General features: G+C 32.7%; 1 protein-coding gene across 50 annotated transcripts in view; it reads right to left on the reverse strand.

The window, feature by feature from the left end:
* The window catches only part of adgrf6 (adhesion G protein-coupled receptor F6), a 149,490-nt gene that overhangs the window by 26,997 nt on the left and 103,517 nt on the right, over window positions 1-18,976 (reverse strand). For 30 of the 50 annotated variants that reach the window (XM_048207215.1, XM_048207214.1, XM_048207257.1 and 27 more), the window contains 38 exons: window positions 16,738-16,884; window positions 16,308-16,454; window positions 15,617-15,763; window positions 15,308-15,454; window positions 14,731-14,877; window positions 14,408-14,554; window positions 13,242-13,388; window positions 12,817-12,963; window positions 12,453-12,599; window positions 12,141-12,287; window positions 11,892-12,038; window positions 11,354-11,500; window positions 10,942-11,088; window positions 10,700-10,846; window positions 10,265-10,411; window positions 9,940-10,086; window positions 8,486-8,632; window positions 8,060-8,206; window positions 7,379-7,525; window positions 7,047-7,193; window positions 6,623-6,769; window positions 6,198-6,344; window positions 5,869-6,015; window positions 5,521-5,667; window positions 5,094-5,240; window positions 4,762-4,908; window positions 4,339-4,485; window positions 4,029-4,175; window positions 3,604-3,750; window positions 3,175-3,321; window positions 2,925-3,071; window positions 2,387-2,533; window positions 1,975-2,121; window positions 1,733-1,879; window positions 1,254-1,400; window positions 923-1,069; window positions 498-644; window positions 167-313 (listed from right to left, as the gene is read on the reverse strand). In XM_048207215.1, coding sequence (XP_048063172.1) covers window positions 167-313; window positions 498-644; window positions 923-1,069; window positions 1,254-1,400; window positions 1,733-1,879; window positions 1,975-2,121; window positions 2,387-2,533; window positions 2,925-3,071; window positions 3,175-3,321; window positions 3,604-3,750; window positions 4,029-4,175; window positions 4,339-4,485; window positions 4,762-4,908; window positions 5,094-5,240; window positions 5,521-5,667; window positions 5,869-6,015; window positions 6,198-6,344; window positions 6,623-6,769; window positions 7,047-7,193; window positions 7,379-7,525; window positions 8,060-8,206; window positions 8,486-8,632; window positions 9,940-10,086; window positions 10,265-10,411; window positions 10,700-10,846; window positions 10,942-11,088; window positions 11,354-11,500; window positions 11,892-12,038; window positions 12,141-12,287; window positions 12,453-12,599; window positions 12,817-12,963; window positions 13,242-13,388; window positions 14,408-14,554; window positions 14,731-14,877; window positions 15,308-15,454; window positions 15,617-15,763; window positions 16,308-16,454; window positions 16,738-16,884 — 5,586 coding nt within the window. The remainder of the gene's footprint in view (window positions 1-166; window positions 314-497; window positions 645-922; window positions 1,070-1,253; window positions 1,401-1,732; window positions 1,880-1,974; window positions 2,122-2,386; window positions 2,534-2,924; window positions 3,072-3,174; window positions 3,322-3,603; window positions 3,751-4,028; window positions 4,176-4,338; window positions 4,486-4,761; window positions 4,909-5,093; window positions 5,241-5,520; window positions 5,668-5,868; window positions 6,016-6,197; window positions 6,345-6,622; window positions 6,770-7,046; window positions 7,194-7,378; window positions 7,526-8,059; window positions 8,207-8,485; window positions 8,633-9,939; window positions 10,087-10,264; window positions 10,412-10,699; window positions 10,847-10,941; window positions 11,089-11,353; window positions 11,501-11,891; window positions 12,039-12,140; window positions 12,288-12,452; window positions 12,600-12,816; window positions 12,964-13,241; window positions 13,389-14,407; window positions 14,555-14,730; window positions 14,878-15,307; window positions 15,455-15,616; window positions 15,764-16,307; window positions 16,455-16,737; window positions 16,885-18,976) is intronic. The other 20 variants (XM_048207258.1, XM_048207237.1, XM_048207217.1 and 17 more) reach the window with 19 other exon arrangements.

The following is an 18,976-nucleotide window of genomic DNA, read 5'->3' on the forward strand; positions in this document are numbered from 1 at the left end:
TGACGTATATTGTTTGTTACTCTGCGTGACCTTGTGAATTGCCCTTCGGGGATAAATAAATCTCACAACATAATACAGAAACAAACTAACAAAAATTAATTATACGCCTCCCAGTACTCATTTTCTTTGTCATGAATTTGAAACAAGCTTTTGCTGTCAATCATACCTTTGCATGTGTTATTGCTGTTTATAGGGAGGTTTGAGTCTGTTACATTATATCCACTCATGCAAGAGCAATTGTGACTCCCAACAGTGTTGTTGCAGATTGAGTTTGGGCCACAGACGTCTGATATCTCAACACATTCATTCACATCTTTATTAAAAGGAAGTTCAGAGGAAAAGAACAGTTTATGTCACTCATTCATATGTGAAGGTCAACACATTCTTTGGCATCTTTACAACACAATGCTTCATTTACAAAAAAAGACATGGAAAGTAAAAATCATATGGATTATTCATGAATATAGCATCAATAGAAATCTTAATATAAAATGTACCTCTACATGTGTTATTGATGCTGACGGTGAGATTTGAGTTTGTTGCAGTGAATCCATCCAAACATGAGCAATTGTAACTTCCTATTTCATTTGAGCAGTTGGAATTTGGACCACATACAGATGGACTGATCAGACATTCATCTATATCTATGGGGGGGAAATAATTAAAATTTGCCTTAATTCATACAAGTATAAACAGAAAAAACATGAAAGACAAATGGTATCTCACAACATAATAGACAAACTTAAGAAAAATTAGTATTGAGAAAGTGTATTAACATTTTTTTTAAACAAACAACCACAAAATTGATATTTAGTAAAGCACCACATGCAACAGAAACAAACTAACAAAAATTAATTATACGCCTCCCAGTACTCATTTTCTTTGTCATGAATTTGAAACAAGCTTTTGCTGTCAATCATACCTCTGCATGGGTTACTGCTGTTTATAGGGAGGTTTGAGTCTGTTACATTATATCCACTCATGCAAGAGCAATTGTGACTCCCAACAGTGTTGTTGCAGATTGAGTTTGGACCACAGACGTCTGATATCTCAACACATTCATCCACATCTTTATTAAAAGGAAGTTCAGAGGAAAATAACAGTTTATGTCACTCATTCATATGTGAAGGTCAACACATTCTTTGGCATCTTTACAACACAATGCTTCATTTACAAAAAAAGACATGGAAAGTAAAAATCATATGGATTATTCATGAATATAGCATCAATAGAAATCTTAATATAAAATGTACCTCTACATGTGTTATTGATGCTGATGCTGAGATTTGAGTTTGTTGCAGTGAATCCATTCAAACATGAGCAATTGTAACTTCCTATTTCATTTGTGCAGTTGGAATTTGGACCACATACAGATGGACTGATCAGACATTCATCTATGTCTATGAAAAAAGGAAATTTAAAAAGTGATTTAAAAAAAGTTAGATGTATAAAAAGACATCTATACAAGCAGTATACAAATTAAGTAGCAATGTTAACATTTTCCAAAAATAAATAAATAGTAAATAAAAATAGTTAATACAAAAAAAGTCTAGATCCTGAACCTATTCTAAAACTATCTCTTTTTTTTAAATACATTTTTAAATTATGCAATGACCAAAAGTTTAAAAATAATGTTTTTTACATAATTTTTTAAACTTTTGGTCATTGCATAATTTAAAAATGTATTTACTTGTAAATTGCAATTCAGAATATCAAATAAACAAAAACTTACCGATGCATGGGTTGTTTTTATTAATAGCTTGATTACCATCTGTGACATTATATCCATTCCAACAAAAGCATGAGAAGCTTCCATTGTAATTGTAACAGTAAGAGTTCGGCCCACATACTGATGGAGGGTCAAGACATTCATAAATATCTGAAACAAAGTAATTGATAAAGTAAACAGTTGGCAGAAGATTAAGGCAGTAAAAACTGTAACAATATGTTCAGAGCTTCAGCTGTCAATCATACCTTTGCATGGGTTAATGTTGTTTATAGGGAGGTTTGGATCTGTTACATTATATCCACTCATGCAAGAGCAATTGTAACTCCCAACAGTGTTGTTGCAGATTGAGTTTGGACCACAGACGTCTGATATCTCAACACATTCATCCACATCTTTGGTAAAAGAAAATTACAGACATAAAAATGACCCTTTCCTCTTTAGGTCACTCAAACAGAGTGTGGAGGTCAGCTCGCCTAACATTACAATCTAATATTACATTTAGAAAATTTTATCCAAAGTAGAAAACACTGAAACGTCAATGTTATCATTAAAACATTTGTATTTATTTAAATAAAATGTATTGGACTAATAGTTTACAAAAACATCTAGTTCATTATCCAATGTTAGAGAACACAGAGATCTGAATATAGAATGTACCTCTACATGTGTTATTGATGCTGATGGTGAGACTGGAGTTTGTTACAGTGAATCCATCCAAACATGAGCAATTGTAACTTCCTATTTCATTTGTGCAGTTGGAATCAGGGCCACATATAAATGGACTGAGCAGACATTCATTTATATCTATGGGAAAATTAAATTAAAAATTAAAGTAATCATTTTAATTAATTATAAACTGATTTAATTATCACAAACACCTAAAGACATGAAATACATTTATCTCATGGCATTCATATGTCTATATAAAGGAGAATATAAATCAAGAAGATAGAAGCTGAGCACAACAGGCCAGAACAAATGTAAACTTATCTCCTAAAGAAAAAGAGCTGGATAAAAATAGTATTTCGGCCCTAAACTTACAAATCCAAAACTGCATGTGCTAGCTAAATAAATAAATATAAACAATAAAAAAATAAATAAAATAAACAAACAATGATTATCTGCATATTTGATAAAGACATATCTGAAATTATTCAACAATCATAACAGAGAATATTACAAAGTGCAAACTTACCGATGCATGGGTTACTTTTGGCAATCTCCTTATTTCCATCTGAGACGTTATATCCTTCCCAACAAGAGCAGGAGAAGCTTCCATTGTAATTGTAACAGTGAGAGTTTGGCCCACATACTGATACCGAGTCAAAACATTCATAAATATCTGAAATGAAATTTTTGATAAAGAGAAAGGTTACATTTGATTTGACAAAAGATTTTAGACAGTACAAATACAAACTGCTCAGTGCTTCAGCTGTCAATCATACCTTTGCATGGGTTACTGCTGTTTATAGGGAGATTTGAGTCTGTTACATTATATCCACTCATGCAAGAGCAATTGTAACTCCCAACAGTGTTGTTGCAGATTGAGTTTGGACCACAGACGTCTGATCTCTCAACACATTCATCCACATCTTTATTAAAAGAAAATTACAGACATAAAAAGAACAGTTTCCTCTTTAGGTCACTCATTCAGAATGTGAATGAAAACTTATAAACTGCCTAACATTACAATCTAATATTACATTTAGAATATTTTATCCAAAATAGGAAACGCTGAAACATCATAATGTTAGCATAAAAAAAAAATATTTGCCATTTATTTTAATAAAATCATTTGGACTAATGGTGTACAAAAAAACATCTAGTTCATTATTCAATGTTAGAGAACACAGAGATCTGAATATAAAATGTACCTCTACATGTGTTATTGATGCTGATGGTGAGACTGGAGTTTGTTACAATGAATCCATCCAAACATGAGCAATTGTAACTTCCTATTTCATTTGTGCAGTTGGAATTTGGACCACATACAGATGGACTGATCAGACATTCATCTATATCTATGGGGGGGAAATAATTAAAATTTGCCTTAATTCATACAAGTATAAACAGATAAAACATGAAAGGCAAATGGTATCTCACAACATAATAGACAAACTTAAGAAAAATACGGATTGAGAAAGTGTATTAACATTTTTTTTAAACAAACGACCACAAAATTCATATTTTTTAAAGCAGCAGAAACAAACTAACAAAAATAACAAAAATTAATTATACACCTCTCAATACTTATTTTCTTTGTCATGAATTTGTAACAAGCTCTTGCTGTCAATCATACCTTTGCATGTGTTACTGCTGTTTATAGGGAGGTTTGGATCTGTTATATTATATCCACTCATGCAAGAGCAATGGTAACTCCCAACAGTGTTTTTGCAGATTGACTTTGGACCACAGACGTCTGATATCTCAACACATTCATTCACATCTTTATTAAAAGGAAGTTCAGAGGAAAAAACAGTTTATGTCACTCATTCATATGTGAAACAAAAGAATGCTTAATTTACAAAAATTATATAAACTCTAGCCAATAGGTCTAATAGGTTGTAATTCAAGGTTAGAGTAAACATAAATCTAAATATAAAATGTACCTCTACATGTGTTATTGATGCTGATGGTGAGATTTGAGTTTGTTGCAGTGAATCCATCCAAACATGAGCAATTGTAACTTCCTATTTGATTTGTGCAGTTGGAATTTGACCCACATACAGATGGACTGATCAGACATTCATCTATATCTAGAAGGGGAAATAAGTTAAATTTGCTTTAATACATACAAGTGTAAACAGTTAAAACATGAAAGACAAATAGTTTCTCACAACATAATACAGAAAATATACAAGAAAATACAGATTGAGAAAGCATATCAACATTTTTTAAACAACCACAAAATTTAAGATTTTGTAAAGCAGCATGTGCAACAGAAACAAACTAACAAAAGTTAATTATATGCCTCCCAGTACTCATTTTCTTTGTCATGAGTTTGTACAATGAGCTTTTGCTGTCAATCATACCTTTGCATGGGTTATTGCTGTTTATAGGGAGGTTTGGATCTGTTACATTATATCCACTCATGCAAGAGCAATTGTGACTCCCAACAGTGTTGTTGCAGATTGAGTTTGGACCACAGATGTCTGATCTCTTAACACATTCATTCACATCTTTATTAAAAGGAAGTTCAGAGGAAAATAACAGTTTATGTCACTCATTCATATGTGAAGGTCAACACATTCTTTGGCATCTTTACAACACAATGCTTCATTTACAAAAAAAAGACATGGAAAGTAAAAATCATATGGATTATTCATGAATATAGCATCAATAGAAATCTTAATATAAAATGTACCTCTACATGTGTTATTGATGCTGACGGTGAGATTTGAGGTTGTTGCAGTGAATCCATCCAAACATGAGCAATTGTAACTTCCTATTTCATTTGTGCAGTTGGAATTTGGACCACATACAGATGGACTGATCAGACATTCATCTATATCTATGGGGGGGGAAATAATTAAAATTTGCCTTAATTCATACAAGTATAAACAGATAAAAAATGAAAGACAAATGGTATCTCACAACATAATAGACAAACTTAAGAAAAATTAGGATTGAGAAAGTGTATTAACATTTTTTTTTAAACAAACAACCACAAAATTAATATTTTGTAAAGCAGCACCTGCAACAGAAACAAACTAACAAAAATTAATTATACACCCCTAAATACTTATTTTCTTTATCATGAATATTTAACAAGCTTTTGCTGTCAATAATACCTTTGCATGGGTTACTGCTGTTTATAGGGAGGTTTGGATCTGTTACATTATATCCACTCATGCAAGAGCAATTGTAACTCCCAACAGTGTTGTTGCAGATTGAGTTTGGACCACAGACGTCTGATCTCTCAAAGCATTCATTCACATCTTTATTAAAAGGAAGTTCAGAGGAAAAGAACAGTTTATGTCACTCATTCATATGTGAAAGTCAACTCAATCTTTGGCATCTTTATAACAGAATGCTTAATTTACAAAAATGATATCAAAGTTAAAATCACATGGATAATATCTAGCTAATAGGTTGTAATTCAAGGTTAGCGTAAACACAAATCTAAATATAGAATGTACCTCTACATGTGTTACTGATGCTGATGCTGAGATTTGAGTTTGTTGCAGTGAATCCATCCAAACATGAGCAATTATAACTTCCTATTTCATTTGTGCAGTTGGAATCAGGACCACATACAGATGGACTGAACACACATTCATTTATATCTAGAGGGGTAAAATAATGTAAATATGCTTTAATACATACAAGTATAAACAGGTAAAACATGTAAGACAAATGGTATCTCACAACATAATACAGAAACAAACTAACAAAAATTAATTATACGCCTGCCAATACTCATTTTCTTTGTCATGAATTTGAAACAAGCTTTTGCTGTCAATCATACCTCTGCATGTGTTATTGCTGTTTATAGGGAGGTTTGGATCTGTTACATTATATCCACTCATGCAAGAGCAATTGTAACTCCCAAAAGTGTTGTTGCAGATTGAGTTTGGACCACAGACGTCTGATATCTCAACACATTCATCCACATCTTTATTAAAAGAAAATTACAGACATAAAAAGAACAGCTTCCTCTTTAGGTCACTCATTCAGAATGTGGATGTAAACTTATAAATTGCCTAACATTACAATCTAATATTACATTTAGAATATTTTATCCAAAATAGGAAATGCTGAAACTTCATAATGTTAGCATTAAAACATATTTGATATTTATTTTAATAAAATTGATTGAATTAATGGTGTACAAAAAACATCTAGTTCATTATTCAATGTTAGAGAACACAGAGATCTGAATATAGAATGTACCTCTACATGTGTTATTGATGCTGATGGTGAGATTTGAGTTTGTTACAGTGAATCCATCCAAACATGAGCAATTGTAACTTCCTATTTCATTTGTGCAGTTGGAATTTGGACCACATACAGATGGACTGATCAGACATTCATCTATATCTATGGGGGGGAAATAATTAAAATTTGCCTTAATTCATACAAGTATAAACAGATAAAACATGAAAGACATGTGGTATCTCACAACATAATAGACAAACTTAAGAAAAATACGGATTGAGAAAGTGTATTAACATTTTTTTAAACAAACAACCACATAATTAATATTTTGTAAAGCAGCACCTGCAACAGAAACAAACTAACAAAAATTAATTATACACCTCTCAATACTTATTTTCTTTGTCATGAATTTGAAACAAGCTTTTGCTGTCAATCATACCTCTGCATGTGTTACTGCTGTTTATAGGGAGGTTTGGATCTGTTACATTATATCCACTCATGCAAGAGCAATTGTAACTCCCAACAGTGTTGTTGCAGATTGAGTTTGGACCACAGACGTCTGATCTCTCAACACATTCATCCACATCTTTATTAAAAGGAAGTTCAGAGGAAAAGAACAGTTTATGTCACTCATTCATATGTGAAACAACAGAATGCTTAATTTACAAAAATTATATCAAAGTTAAAATCACATGGATAAACTCTAGCCAATAGGTCTAATAGGTTGTAATTCAAGGTTAGCGTAAACACAAATCTAAATATAAAATGTACCTCTACATGTGTTATTGATGCTGATGGTGAGATTTGAGTTTGTTACAATGAATCCATCCAAACATGAGCAATTGTAACTTCCTATTTCATTTGTGCAGTTGGAATCAGGACCACATACAGATGGACTGAACAGACATTCATCTATATCTATTGGGGGGGATTCAATATTATAAAAATAAGCAATTATTTAAATGATTTTCCTGCAATTTCAGTCAAATACAGGCTATTTTCACTGTGTATAAATTTAAAATATATACGCTTGAAATGATTATTCATATATGCAAATATGCACTACTTTAACAACAAAACAAAGTAAAGTAGCTGTTGGGGAAAAAACTAATAAAGAATACCAGTCATAGCAGCAATAGTTCTCCCCTCCACCATGTTTAAAGTTTATGGCATGCTCAACTTGAGAACTTGGATATCAAAATTATCCCAGAGCTTCCCACTGGTAAATATGACCTGAGAGGGAGCTCATGTCTAATTTTTAATTAGGAAACTCGTATTTATGATAATTCCGATAGCATGTGAAGGCAGCATTACAGTTCTACCCACACAATGATGGTGAGTCAAAACATTCATGTATATTGACTTAAAATAATTGATAAGTAAACGGTTAACAGAAGGTTCAGGCAGTACAAGAGGTAACAAAATGTTCAGAGCTTCAGCTGTCAATCATACCTTTGCATGTGTTATTGCTGTTTATAGGGAGGTTTGGATCTGTTACATTATATCCACTCATGCAAAAGCAATTGTAACTCCCAACAGTGTTGTTGCAGATTGAGTTTGGACCACAGACGTCTGATATCTCAACACATTCATCCACATCTTTATTAAAAGAAAATTACAGACACAAAAAGAGCAGTTTCCTCTTTAGGTCACTCATTCAGAATATGGAAGTCAATTCATTAATTGCCTATTATAACAATCTAATATTACATTTAGAATATTTTATCCAAAGTAGGAAACGCTGAAACTTCATAATGTTAGCATTAAAAAAATATTTGCCATTTATTTTAATAAAATCGTTTGAACTAATGGTGTACAAAAAACTTCTAGTTCATTATTCAATGTTAGAGAACACAGAGATCTGAATATAGAATGTACCTCTGCATGTGTTATTGATGCTGATGGTGAGATTTGAGTTTGTTGCAGTGAATCCATCCAAACATGAGCAATTGTAACTTCCTATTTCATTTGTGCAGTTGGAATTTGGACCACATACAGATGGACTGATCAGACATTCATTTATATCTATGGGGGAAAAACACAATACTATAAAACAAACAATTATTTAACCCTTGTGCATACCTTATGGAATTTTTTTTTTTTTCTTGGTCATTTTGAATATTTTTACTATTTTTTTGCAAAATGGTGCCATTTTTCTTATGCTTGGCTATAAAGCAAATACTTCCTTTATTCTTGTTTTCTGCTTCTGTGTATTATAGAGCCAACTGAATAAAATATGCAGCTATAATCGTGTGGGTATGTTGGTATGGATGTCAGTGTGTGGTTTGTATGTGTGTGTGTGTGTGTGTGTGTAATATTTGAGAGAGAAAAACTTTACTGTAAATCACAAATGCAACCACTGTATGTACCAGTGGTGTTTTGCTGGCATCTAATGGAGAAAACTTGGTACTGCGGCCAAACAAAATCTTAGTGAAAGCTCATTTTGTGAAATATCAACCCTTAAATTTGTAACGCAGCTCATTTAGATTTATGGCTTTGATTTTCTAGCAGATGTAGAGTTCAACAAGTTTCATAAAATATATATTTTATATAAAATTATTCGTAAATCATTTTCATAAATTTACACCTCTATACCCCCCCCACAGGTTCTATGCATGTTTATGACAACTGTCATTAAATGTCATTCGCTCAATTATGTCATTTTTAATGCAAAGATGACATTGTTTGAGATGTTTTTGTTATGACAACTTGACATAAACCAATTCATCATAACCTGTCAGTGTCTTTGTCATGACAACTTGACATTACCAAGACAACATAACCTGTCATAAACATGACATAGCAGATTAATCAACAAACTTAAGAAACTTTGCTTTTTAACATTAACATTAACATTACAATACATTATTTTGGTAACACTTCAGTATAGGGAACAGATATATAAACAATTAACTATGACTTTTCCCTCAATAAAGTACTAATTTACTGCTTATAAATATAGTTAATTGTTAAGTTTAGGTATTGGGTAGGATTAAGAATGTAGAATAAGGTCATGCAGAATAAGGCATTAATATGTGCTTAATAATTACTAATAAATAGTCAATATTCCAGTCATATGCATGCTAATAGTAATAAGCAATATTAATATTGTAAATTTATACATAATATTGTCACTTAATGACATTTTAATGACAGTTCAATTTGTACCACTGAAAAAAAGTGGTCAGAAAAATATTCATGACTCTATTATATTGGCCTCATGACAGCCAGGTGTCATGTCAGTCTTATGCACACCCCTTCAAGTAAAGTGTTACCCAAAAAATTAATAATGAATATCTGACATAAAATAATTGATCAGCTGTCAATCATACCTCTGCATGTGTTATTGCTGTTTATAGGGAGGTTTGGATCTGTTACATCATATCCACTCATGCAAGAGCAATTGTGACTCCCAACAGTGTTGTTGCAGATTGAGTTTGGACCACAGACGTCTGATATCTCAACACATTCATCCACATCTTTATTAAAAGGAAGTTAGGAAGGAGAAGAACAGTTTGGGTCACTCATACATATGTAAATAAATAATTCAGAATAAAAAAACAAAACAAAAAAACAAAAAACAAAAACAAAGACATGGACAAGCTCTAGTTAATTATTCATGGTTAGAGTAAATGCAAATCTAAATATCGAATGTACCTCTACATGTGTTATTGATGCTGATGGTGAGATTTGAGTTTGTTGCAGTGAATCCATCCAAACATGAGCAATTGTAACTTCCTATTTCATTTGTGCAGTTGGAATTTGGACCACATACAGATGGACTGATCAGACATTCATCTATATCTATGAAAAAAGGAAATTTTAAAAGTGATTTAAAACAGTTAGATGTATAAAAAGACTTCTATACAAGCAGTATACAAATTAAGTAGCAATGTTAACATTTTCCAAAAATAAATATATAGTAAATAAAAACAGTTAATAAAAAAAAGTCTGGATCCTGAACCTATTCTAAAACTATCTTTTTTTTTTTTTTAAATACATTTTTAAATTATGCAATGACCAAAAGTTTAAAAATAATGTAAAAATTACTTGTAAATTGCAATTCAGAATATCAAATAAACAAAAACTTACCGATGCATGGGTTGTTTTTATTAATAGCGTGATTACCATCTGTGACATTATATCCATTCCAACAAAAGCATGAGAAGCTTCCATTGTAATTGTAACAGTAAGAGTTCGGCCCACATACTGATGGAGGGTCAAGACATTCATAAATATCTGAAACAAAGTAATTGATAAAGTAAACAGTTGGCAGAAGATTAAGGCAGTAAAAACTGTAACAATATGTTCAGAGCTTCAGCTGTCAATCATACCTCTGCATGGGTTATTGCTGTTTATAGGGAGGTTTGGATCTGTTACATTATATCCACTCATGCAAGAGCAATTGTAACTCCCAACAGTGTTGTTGCAGATTGAGTTTGGACCACAGACGTCTGATATCTCAAAGCATTCATCCACATCTTTGGTAAAAGAAAATTACAGACATAAAAATGGCCCTTTCCTCTTTAGGTCACTCAAACAGAGTGTGGAGGTCAGCTCGCCTAACATTACAATCTAATATTTCATTTAGAAAATTTGATCCAAAGTAGAAAACACTGAAACGTCAATGTTATCATTAAAACATTTGTATTTATTTTAATAAAATGTATTGGACTAATAGTGTACAAAAACATCTAGTTCATTATTCAATGTTAGAGAACACAGAGATCTGAATATAGAATGTACCTCTACATGTGTTATTGATGCTGATGGTGAGACTGGAGTTTGTTGCAGTGAATCCATCCAAACATGAGCAATTGTAACTTCCTATTTCATTTGTGCAGTTGGAATCAGGGCCACATATAAATGGACTGAGCAGACATTCATTTATATCTATGGAAAAATTAAATTAAAAATTCAAGTAATCACTTTAATTAAGTAAAAACTGATTTAATTATCACAAACACCTAAAGACATGAAATACATTTATCTCATGGCATTCATATGTCTATATAAAGGAGAATATAAATCAAGAAGGTAGAAGCTGAGCACAACAGGCCAGAACAAATGTAAACTTATCTCCTAAAGAAAAAGAGCTGGATAAAAATAGTATTTCAGCCCTAAACTTACAAATCCAAACTGCATGTGCTAGCTAAATAAATAAATATAAACAAACAAAAAAACAAACAAACAAAAAAACAAAACAATGATTGCATATTTGATAAAGACATATCTGAAATTATTCAACAATCATAACAGAGAATATTACAAAGTGCAAACTTACCGATGCATGGGTTACTTTTGGCAATCTCCTTATTTCCATCTGAGACGTTATATCCTTCCCAACAAGAGCAGGAGAAGCTTCCATTGTAATTGTAACAGTTAGAGTTTGGCCCACATACTGATACTGCGTCAAGACATTCATAAATATCTGAAATAAATTTTTTGATAAAGAGAAAGGTTACATTTGATTTGACAAAAGATTTAGACAGTACAAATACAAACTGCTCAGTGCTTCAGCTGTCAATCATACCTTTGCATGGGTTACTGCTGTTTATAGGGAGATTTGGGTCGGTTACATTATATCCACTTATGCAAGAGCAATTGTGACTCCCAACAGTGTTGTTGCAGATTGAGTTTGGACCACAGACGTCTGATATCTCAACACATTCATCCACATCTTTATTAAAGTTATGGGGAAAAAACAGTTTTGGTCACTCATACTGTACATATGTAAATAAATAATGAGAAGAATAAGAAGGCTTAGCTTACAAAAATTGCATAAAAAACATGCATAAACTCTTATTCAAAGTTAGAGTAAACAAAATTTGAATATAGAATGTACCTCTACATGTGTTATTGATGCTGATGGTGAGACTTGAATTTGTTACAATGAATCCATCCAAACATGAGCAATTGAAACTTCCTATTTCATTTGTGCAGTTGGAATTTGACCCACATTGAGGTGGATTGACCAGACATTCATCTATATCTATGGAGGAAAAACACAGTGTTATTAAAACAAGCAGATATTTAAAAAGTCTCATTTCCTGCAATTATAACTACAACAGTAAGAGCTCAGCTCAAACACTGATGGCGAGTCAGAACATTCTTGAATGTCTGGCATAAAATAATTGATAAATTGTAAGATTACAGTTAACAGAAGATTCAGGCAGTTCAAACAGTAATGCTTCAGCTGTCAATCATACCTTTGCATGTGTTACTGCTGTTTATAGGGAGGTTTGGATCTGTTACATCATATCCACTCATGCAAGAGCAATTGTAACTCCCAACAGTGTTGTTGCAGATTGAGTTTGGACCACAGATGTCTGATCTCTTAACACATTCATCCACATCTTTATTAAAAGAAAATTACAGACATAAAAAGAACAGTTTCCTCTTTAGGTCACTCATTCAGAATGTGGATGTGAACTTATAAATTGCCTAACATTACAATCTAATATTCCATTTAGAATATTTTATCCAAAGTAGGAAACGCTGAAACTTCATAATGTTAGCATTAAAAAAATATTTGCCATTTATTTTAATAAAATCGTTTGGACTAATGGTGTACAAAAACATCTAGTTTATTATCCAATGTTAGAGAACACAGAGATCTGAATATAGAATGTACCTCTGCATGTGTTATTGATGCTGATGGTGAGATTTGAGTTTGTTACAGTGAATCCATCCAAACATGAGCAATTGTAACTTCCTATTTCATTTGTGCAGTTGGAATCAGGACCACATATAGATGGACTGAACAGACATTCATTTATATCTATGGGAGGAAAACACAATACTATAAAACAAGCAGTTATTTAACCCTTGTGCATCCTTATGGACATTTTTTTTTTGGTCATTTTGACTGTTAATGCCAAATGCACAAATTTTGAAACAAAAATGTCCCTATTTAAACCCATTAAAACAGCTATTTTTAATTCTAGGGTTATTTAACTGTAAAATGATGCAGTCTTTGTTAATAGGCTTTCATTGTGTTGGAAAGGCTTCAAAATAAATATTTTTACTATTTTTTGCAAAATGGTGCCATTTTCTCAGGCTTGGCTATAAAGCAAATACTTGCTTTATTCCTGTTTTCTGCTTCTGTGTTTTATAGAGCCAGTTGGATAAGATATGCAGCTATAATTGTGTGGGTGTGTTGGTATGGATGTCAGTGTGTGGTTTGTATGTGTGTGTATGTAATATTTGAGAGAGAAAAACTTTACTGTAAATCACAAATCCAATCACTGTGTGTACCAGTGGTATTTTGCTGGCATCTAATGGGGAAAATTTGGTACTGCGCCCAAACAAAATCTTACTGAAAGCTCATTTTGTGAAACATCAACCCTTAAATTTGTAACGCAGCTCATTTAGATTTATAGCTTTGATTTTCTAGCAGATTTAGAGTTCAACAAGTTTCATAAAATATATGTTATATAAAATCATTAAAAAAAATTAAAATCGTAAATCATTTTCATAAATTTACACCTCTATAACCTTTTTGTTTTGTTTAACTTTTTAAACTGATTTTACTTCACCAATAATCTGTGAGGAGTCTTCTTTAACATGAGACTTAACTTAAGTCGGTGCTCCCAAATTTTTATGACAGTTTTTGGACATGGACATTTTGTCCTCTATGGACCTATGTGTAACTTTATTTAGTTGACACACAAGGGTTAAAAACTGTTTTATTTCATTCAATTAAAATTTCAATAGTAAGAGTTTAGTCCAAACACTGATGGTGACTCAAATGAATAATGAATATCTGACATAAAATAGTTGATCATCTGTCAATCATACCTCTGCATGTGTTACTGCTGTTTATAGGGAGGTTTGAGTCTGTTACATTATATCCACTCATGCAAGAGCAATTGTGACTCCCAACAGTGTTGTTGCAGATTGAGTTTGGACCACAGATGTCTGATATCTCAACACATTCATCCACATCTTTATTAAAAGGAAGATCAGAGGAAAAGAACAGTTTGGGTCACTCATACATATGTAAATAAATAATGAGAATAAATAAATCAATAAAATAGATAAAAAAACATAATAAAATAAAAAACAGATAAACTCTAATTACTGAAGATTAGAGTAAATGCAAATCTGAATATAGAATGTACCTCTACATGCGTTATTGATGCTGATGGTGAGATTTGAGTTTGTTGCAGTGAATCCATCCAAACATGAGCAATTGTAACTTCCTATTTCATTTGTGCAGTTGGAATCAGGGCCACACACAGATGGATTGAATAGACATTCATCTATATCTATGGGGATGGAGACACAATATTATTAAAACAAGCAATTATTTAAAAAAAGGTTTAATTTCATGCAATTACAATTACAACGGTAATGCTGCCTTTACATGCTATTGTAAATCTGAAACTTTCAACTTCTGAAGGTTGTGTTTACGAGCTTGTCGCATTCAAGTGCTTTGATATCAGAAAGAACAGGAATCATGGAGGACACAAGGTTTATTCTTGCCTATTTATTAAGAAAATCGTATTAATGCCAAAATGATATTTAGCGTCGTATTTTTTGTCAAAAATATAAACATTCACCCCGCTATCTAAATAGCCAACTTGCTGACAATTCTGGGATTTTGGTCAAACACAGGCTATTTTCTCTGTGTATAAAACATTCAATATGCTTTAAATTATTATTCATAAACGTAAATATGCACTACTTCAATCATACCTCTGCATGTGTTATTGCTGTTTATAGGGAGGTTTGGATCTGTTACATTATATCCACTCAAGCATGAACAATTGTAACTCCCAACAGTGTTGTTGCAGATTGAGTTTGGACCACAGACGTCTGATATCTCAACACATTCATCCACATCTTTATTAAAAGGAAGTTAGGAAAGAAAAGAACAGTTTGGGTCACTCATACATATGTAAATAAATAATGAAAAACAACAACAGACAAACAAACAAAAAAACATTGATAAACTCGATAATTATTCAAGGTTAGAGTAAATGCAAATCTAAATATAAAATGTACCTCTACATGTGTTATTGATGCTGATGGTGAGATTTGAGTTTGTTACAATGAATCCATCCAAACATGAGCAATTGTAACTTCCTATTTCATTTGTGCAGTTGGAATTTGGACCACATACAGATGGACTGATCAGACATTCATCTATATCTATTGGGGGGAATACAATATTATTAAAATAAGCAATTATTTAAAAAAGTTTAATTTCCTGCAATTTCAGTCAAATACAGGCTATTTTCACAGTGTATAAAACATTCAATATGCTTCAAATGATTATTCATACAGTATATGTAAATATGCACTACTTTAACAACAAAACAAATTAATGTAGCTGTTGGGGAAAAAAACTAATAAAGAATACCAGTCATAGCAGCAATAGTTCAATAGCAATAGTGTTTAAAGTTTATGGCATGCTCAACTTGGGAACTTGGATATCAAAATTATCCCAGAGCTTCCCAGTGGTAAATATGACCTGAGAGGGAGCTCATGTCTAATTTTTAATTAGGAAACTTGTATTTATGATAATTCCGATAGCATGTGAAGGCAGCATTACAGTTCTACCCACACAATGATGGTGAGTCAAAACATTCATGTACATTCATGACTTAAAATAATTGATAAGTAAACGGTTAACAGAAGGTTCAGGCAGTACAAGAGGTAACAAAATGTTCAGAGCTTCAGCTGTCAATCATACCTTTGCATGTGTTATTGCTGTTTATAGGGAGGTTTGGGTCTGTTACATTATATCCACTCATGCAAGAGCAATTGTAACTCCCAACAGTGTTGTTGCAGATTGAGTTTGGACCACAGACGTCTGATATCTCAACACATTCATCCACATCTTTATTAAAAGAAAATTACGGACACAAAAAGAACAGTTTCCTCTTTAGGTCACTCATTCAGAATATGGAGGTCAATTCATTAATTGCCTATTATAAAAATCTATTACATTTAGAATATTTTATCCAAAGAAGGAAATGCTGAAACTTCATAATGTTAGCATTAAAAAAATATTTGCCATTTATTTTAATAAAATCGTTTGGACTAATGGTGTACAAAAAACTATCTAAATCTAGTTCATTATTCAATGTTAGAGAACACAGAGATCTGAATATAGAATGTACCTCTACATGTGTTATTGATGCTGATGGTGAGATTTGAGTTTGTTACAGTGAATCCATCCAAACATGAGCAATTGTAACTTCCTATTTCATTTGTGCAGTTGGAATCAGGACCACATACAGATGGACTGAACAGACATTCATCTATATCTATGGGGGAAAAACACAATACTATAAAACAAGCAATTATTTAACCCTTGTGCATCCTTATGGACATTTTTTTTTTTTTTTGGTCATTTTGACTGTTAATGCCAAATGCACAAATTTGGCACAAATGTGTATTTTTATCTTAATTTTACTATTTCACCCCCATTTCCTTTAATAAATCTATTTTACACTAGTAACACAAAATAGTTACACTCAGGGCCTCAAGGTCAAAAATGTCCACATTTAAACCCATTAAAACGGCAGTTATTAATTCTAGGATTATTTAACTGTAAAATGACGCAGTCTTTGTAAATAGGCTTTCATTGTGTTGGAAAGGCTTCAAAATGAATATTTGTACAATTTTTTTTGCAAAATGGTGCCATTTTCTCAGGCTTGGCTATAAAGCAAATACTTGCTTTATTCTTGTTTTCTGCTTCTGTGTTTTATAGAGGCAATTGGATAAGATATGCAGCTATAATTGTCTGGGTGTGTTGGTATGGATGTCAGTGTGTGGTTTGTATGTGTGTGTGTAATATTTGAGAGAGAAAAACTTTACTGTAACTCACAAATGCAACCACTGTATGTACCAGTGGTGTTTTGCTGGCATCTAATGGGGACAATTCGGTACTGCGCCCAAACAAAATCTTACTGAAAGCTCATTTTGTGAAATAAGCAACCCTTAAAGGGAACCCCTGGTGTTAAAGGAATACTCCACTTTTTTTGAAAATAGGCTCATTTTCCAACTCTCCTAGAGTTAAACAGTTGAGTTTTACCATTTTTGAATCCATTCAGCCAATCTCCGGGTCTGGCGGTACCACTTTTAGCATAGCTTAGCATAGTTCATTGAATCTGATTGGTCATTTTTGAGCGAGATGCTATTGGTCTAAAGAGTTTTAATATTTTTGCCTATTTAAAACTTGACTCTTCTGTAGCTACATCGTGTACTAAGACTGACGGAAAATGAAAAGTTGCAATTTTCTAGGCCGATATGGCTAGGAACTATACACTCATTCTGGCGTAATAATCAAGGTACTTTGCTGCCATACCATGGGTGCAGCAGGCGCAATGATATTAAGCAGTGGCTGTGACCCCCTGTTTGCACAGGGAGCATGCCTTGCAACCATAGAGACATTTGTGAGAGACGCTGCGTAATATCATTGCGCCTGTTGCACCCAAGGTATGGCAGCAAAGTACCTTGATTATTACGCCAGAATGAGAGTACAGTTCCTAATGGTCTACTCAGATTCAATGAACTATGCTAAAAGTGGTACCGCCAGACCCGGAGGTCGGCTGAATGGATTCGAAAACGGTAAAACTCAACTGTTTAACTATAGGAGAGTTGGAAAATGAGCCAATTTTCAAAAAAAGTGGAGTGTTCCTTTAAGACTTGTATGGCTTAAAATAACATAAATGATGTCTCTTACTGAAATATGTAGTAGAAAACCCATGAAAGATTTATGTTATATAAAAAAAAATTCATGACATATTTGGACAAAGGTGCGGCGCCATTTTGTTTGCGTTCTATGTCGGTGACGTCAAATAGTTGCAATCACTGAGTTACTAAAACTGTCCTTTTGCTATTTTTAACGCAACACAAATCGGAATATAATATATGATGCCACACTGTGCAGCTTTTGGGTGTAATTTTCAGTCGATAAGCCACAAGAAAAGCGATGTAAGTCTTTACTGCTTTCCTAGCGATAGGAGAAAAGAATGGGAATCCACGTTTTTGTTCTCTTCACAAGCCCTGGTGCCTTTGAGGCTTTTAGAAGACCACAGCTGAAAAGGCTTACAGTTGCCGATGGATATAAGTGTATGCTTTAACCAAATGCCATGCCTGTCGTGGAGACTGAGGAAGGTAAGACTATAACACATCTCGACTGAGACAGACTGCCTCAAAACTTGCGTGCGCTGTGATGCACGAGATATCTGTGATCGCATAAAACAGTAGCATCTTCTCAGCACATTTAACTGTGTGTAATGCATTCAGGTGATCAGACGATTTTAACACATCAAACATACAACAGTAGTTCGAATAGCCACAGAGACATTGCACGTCTTCAATGTTTTCATCCTCACTAATTTTAAAAGGAAC

The sequence above is a fragment of the Megalobrama amblycephala genome, linkage group LG11 (genome assembly GCF_018812025.1).
Source record: "Megalobrama amblycephala isolate DHTTF-2021 linkage group LG11, ASM1881202v1, whole genome shotgun sequence".
Lineage (NCBI taxonomy): Eukaryota > Metazoa > Chordata > Actinopteri > Cypriniformes > Xenocyprididae > Megalobrama > Megalobrama amblycephala.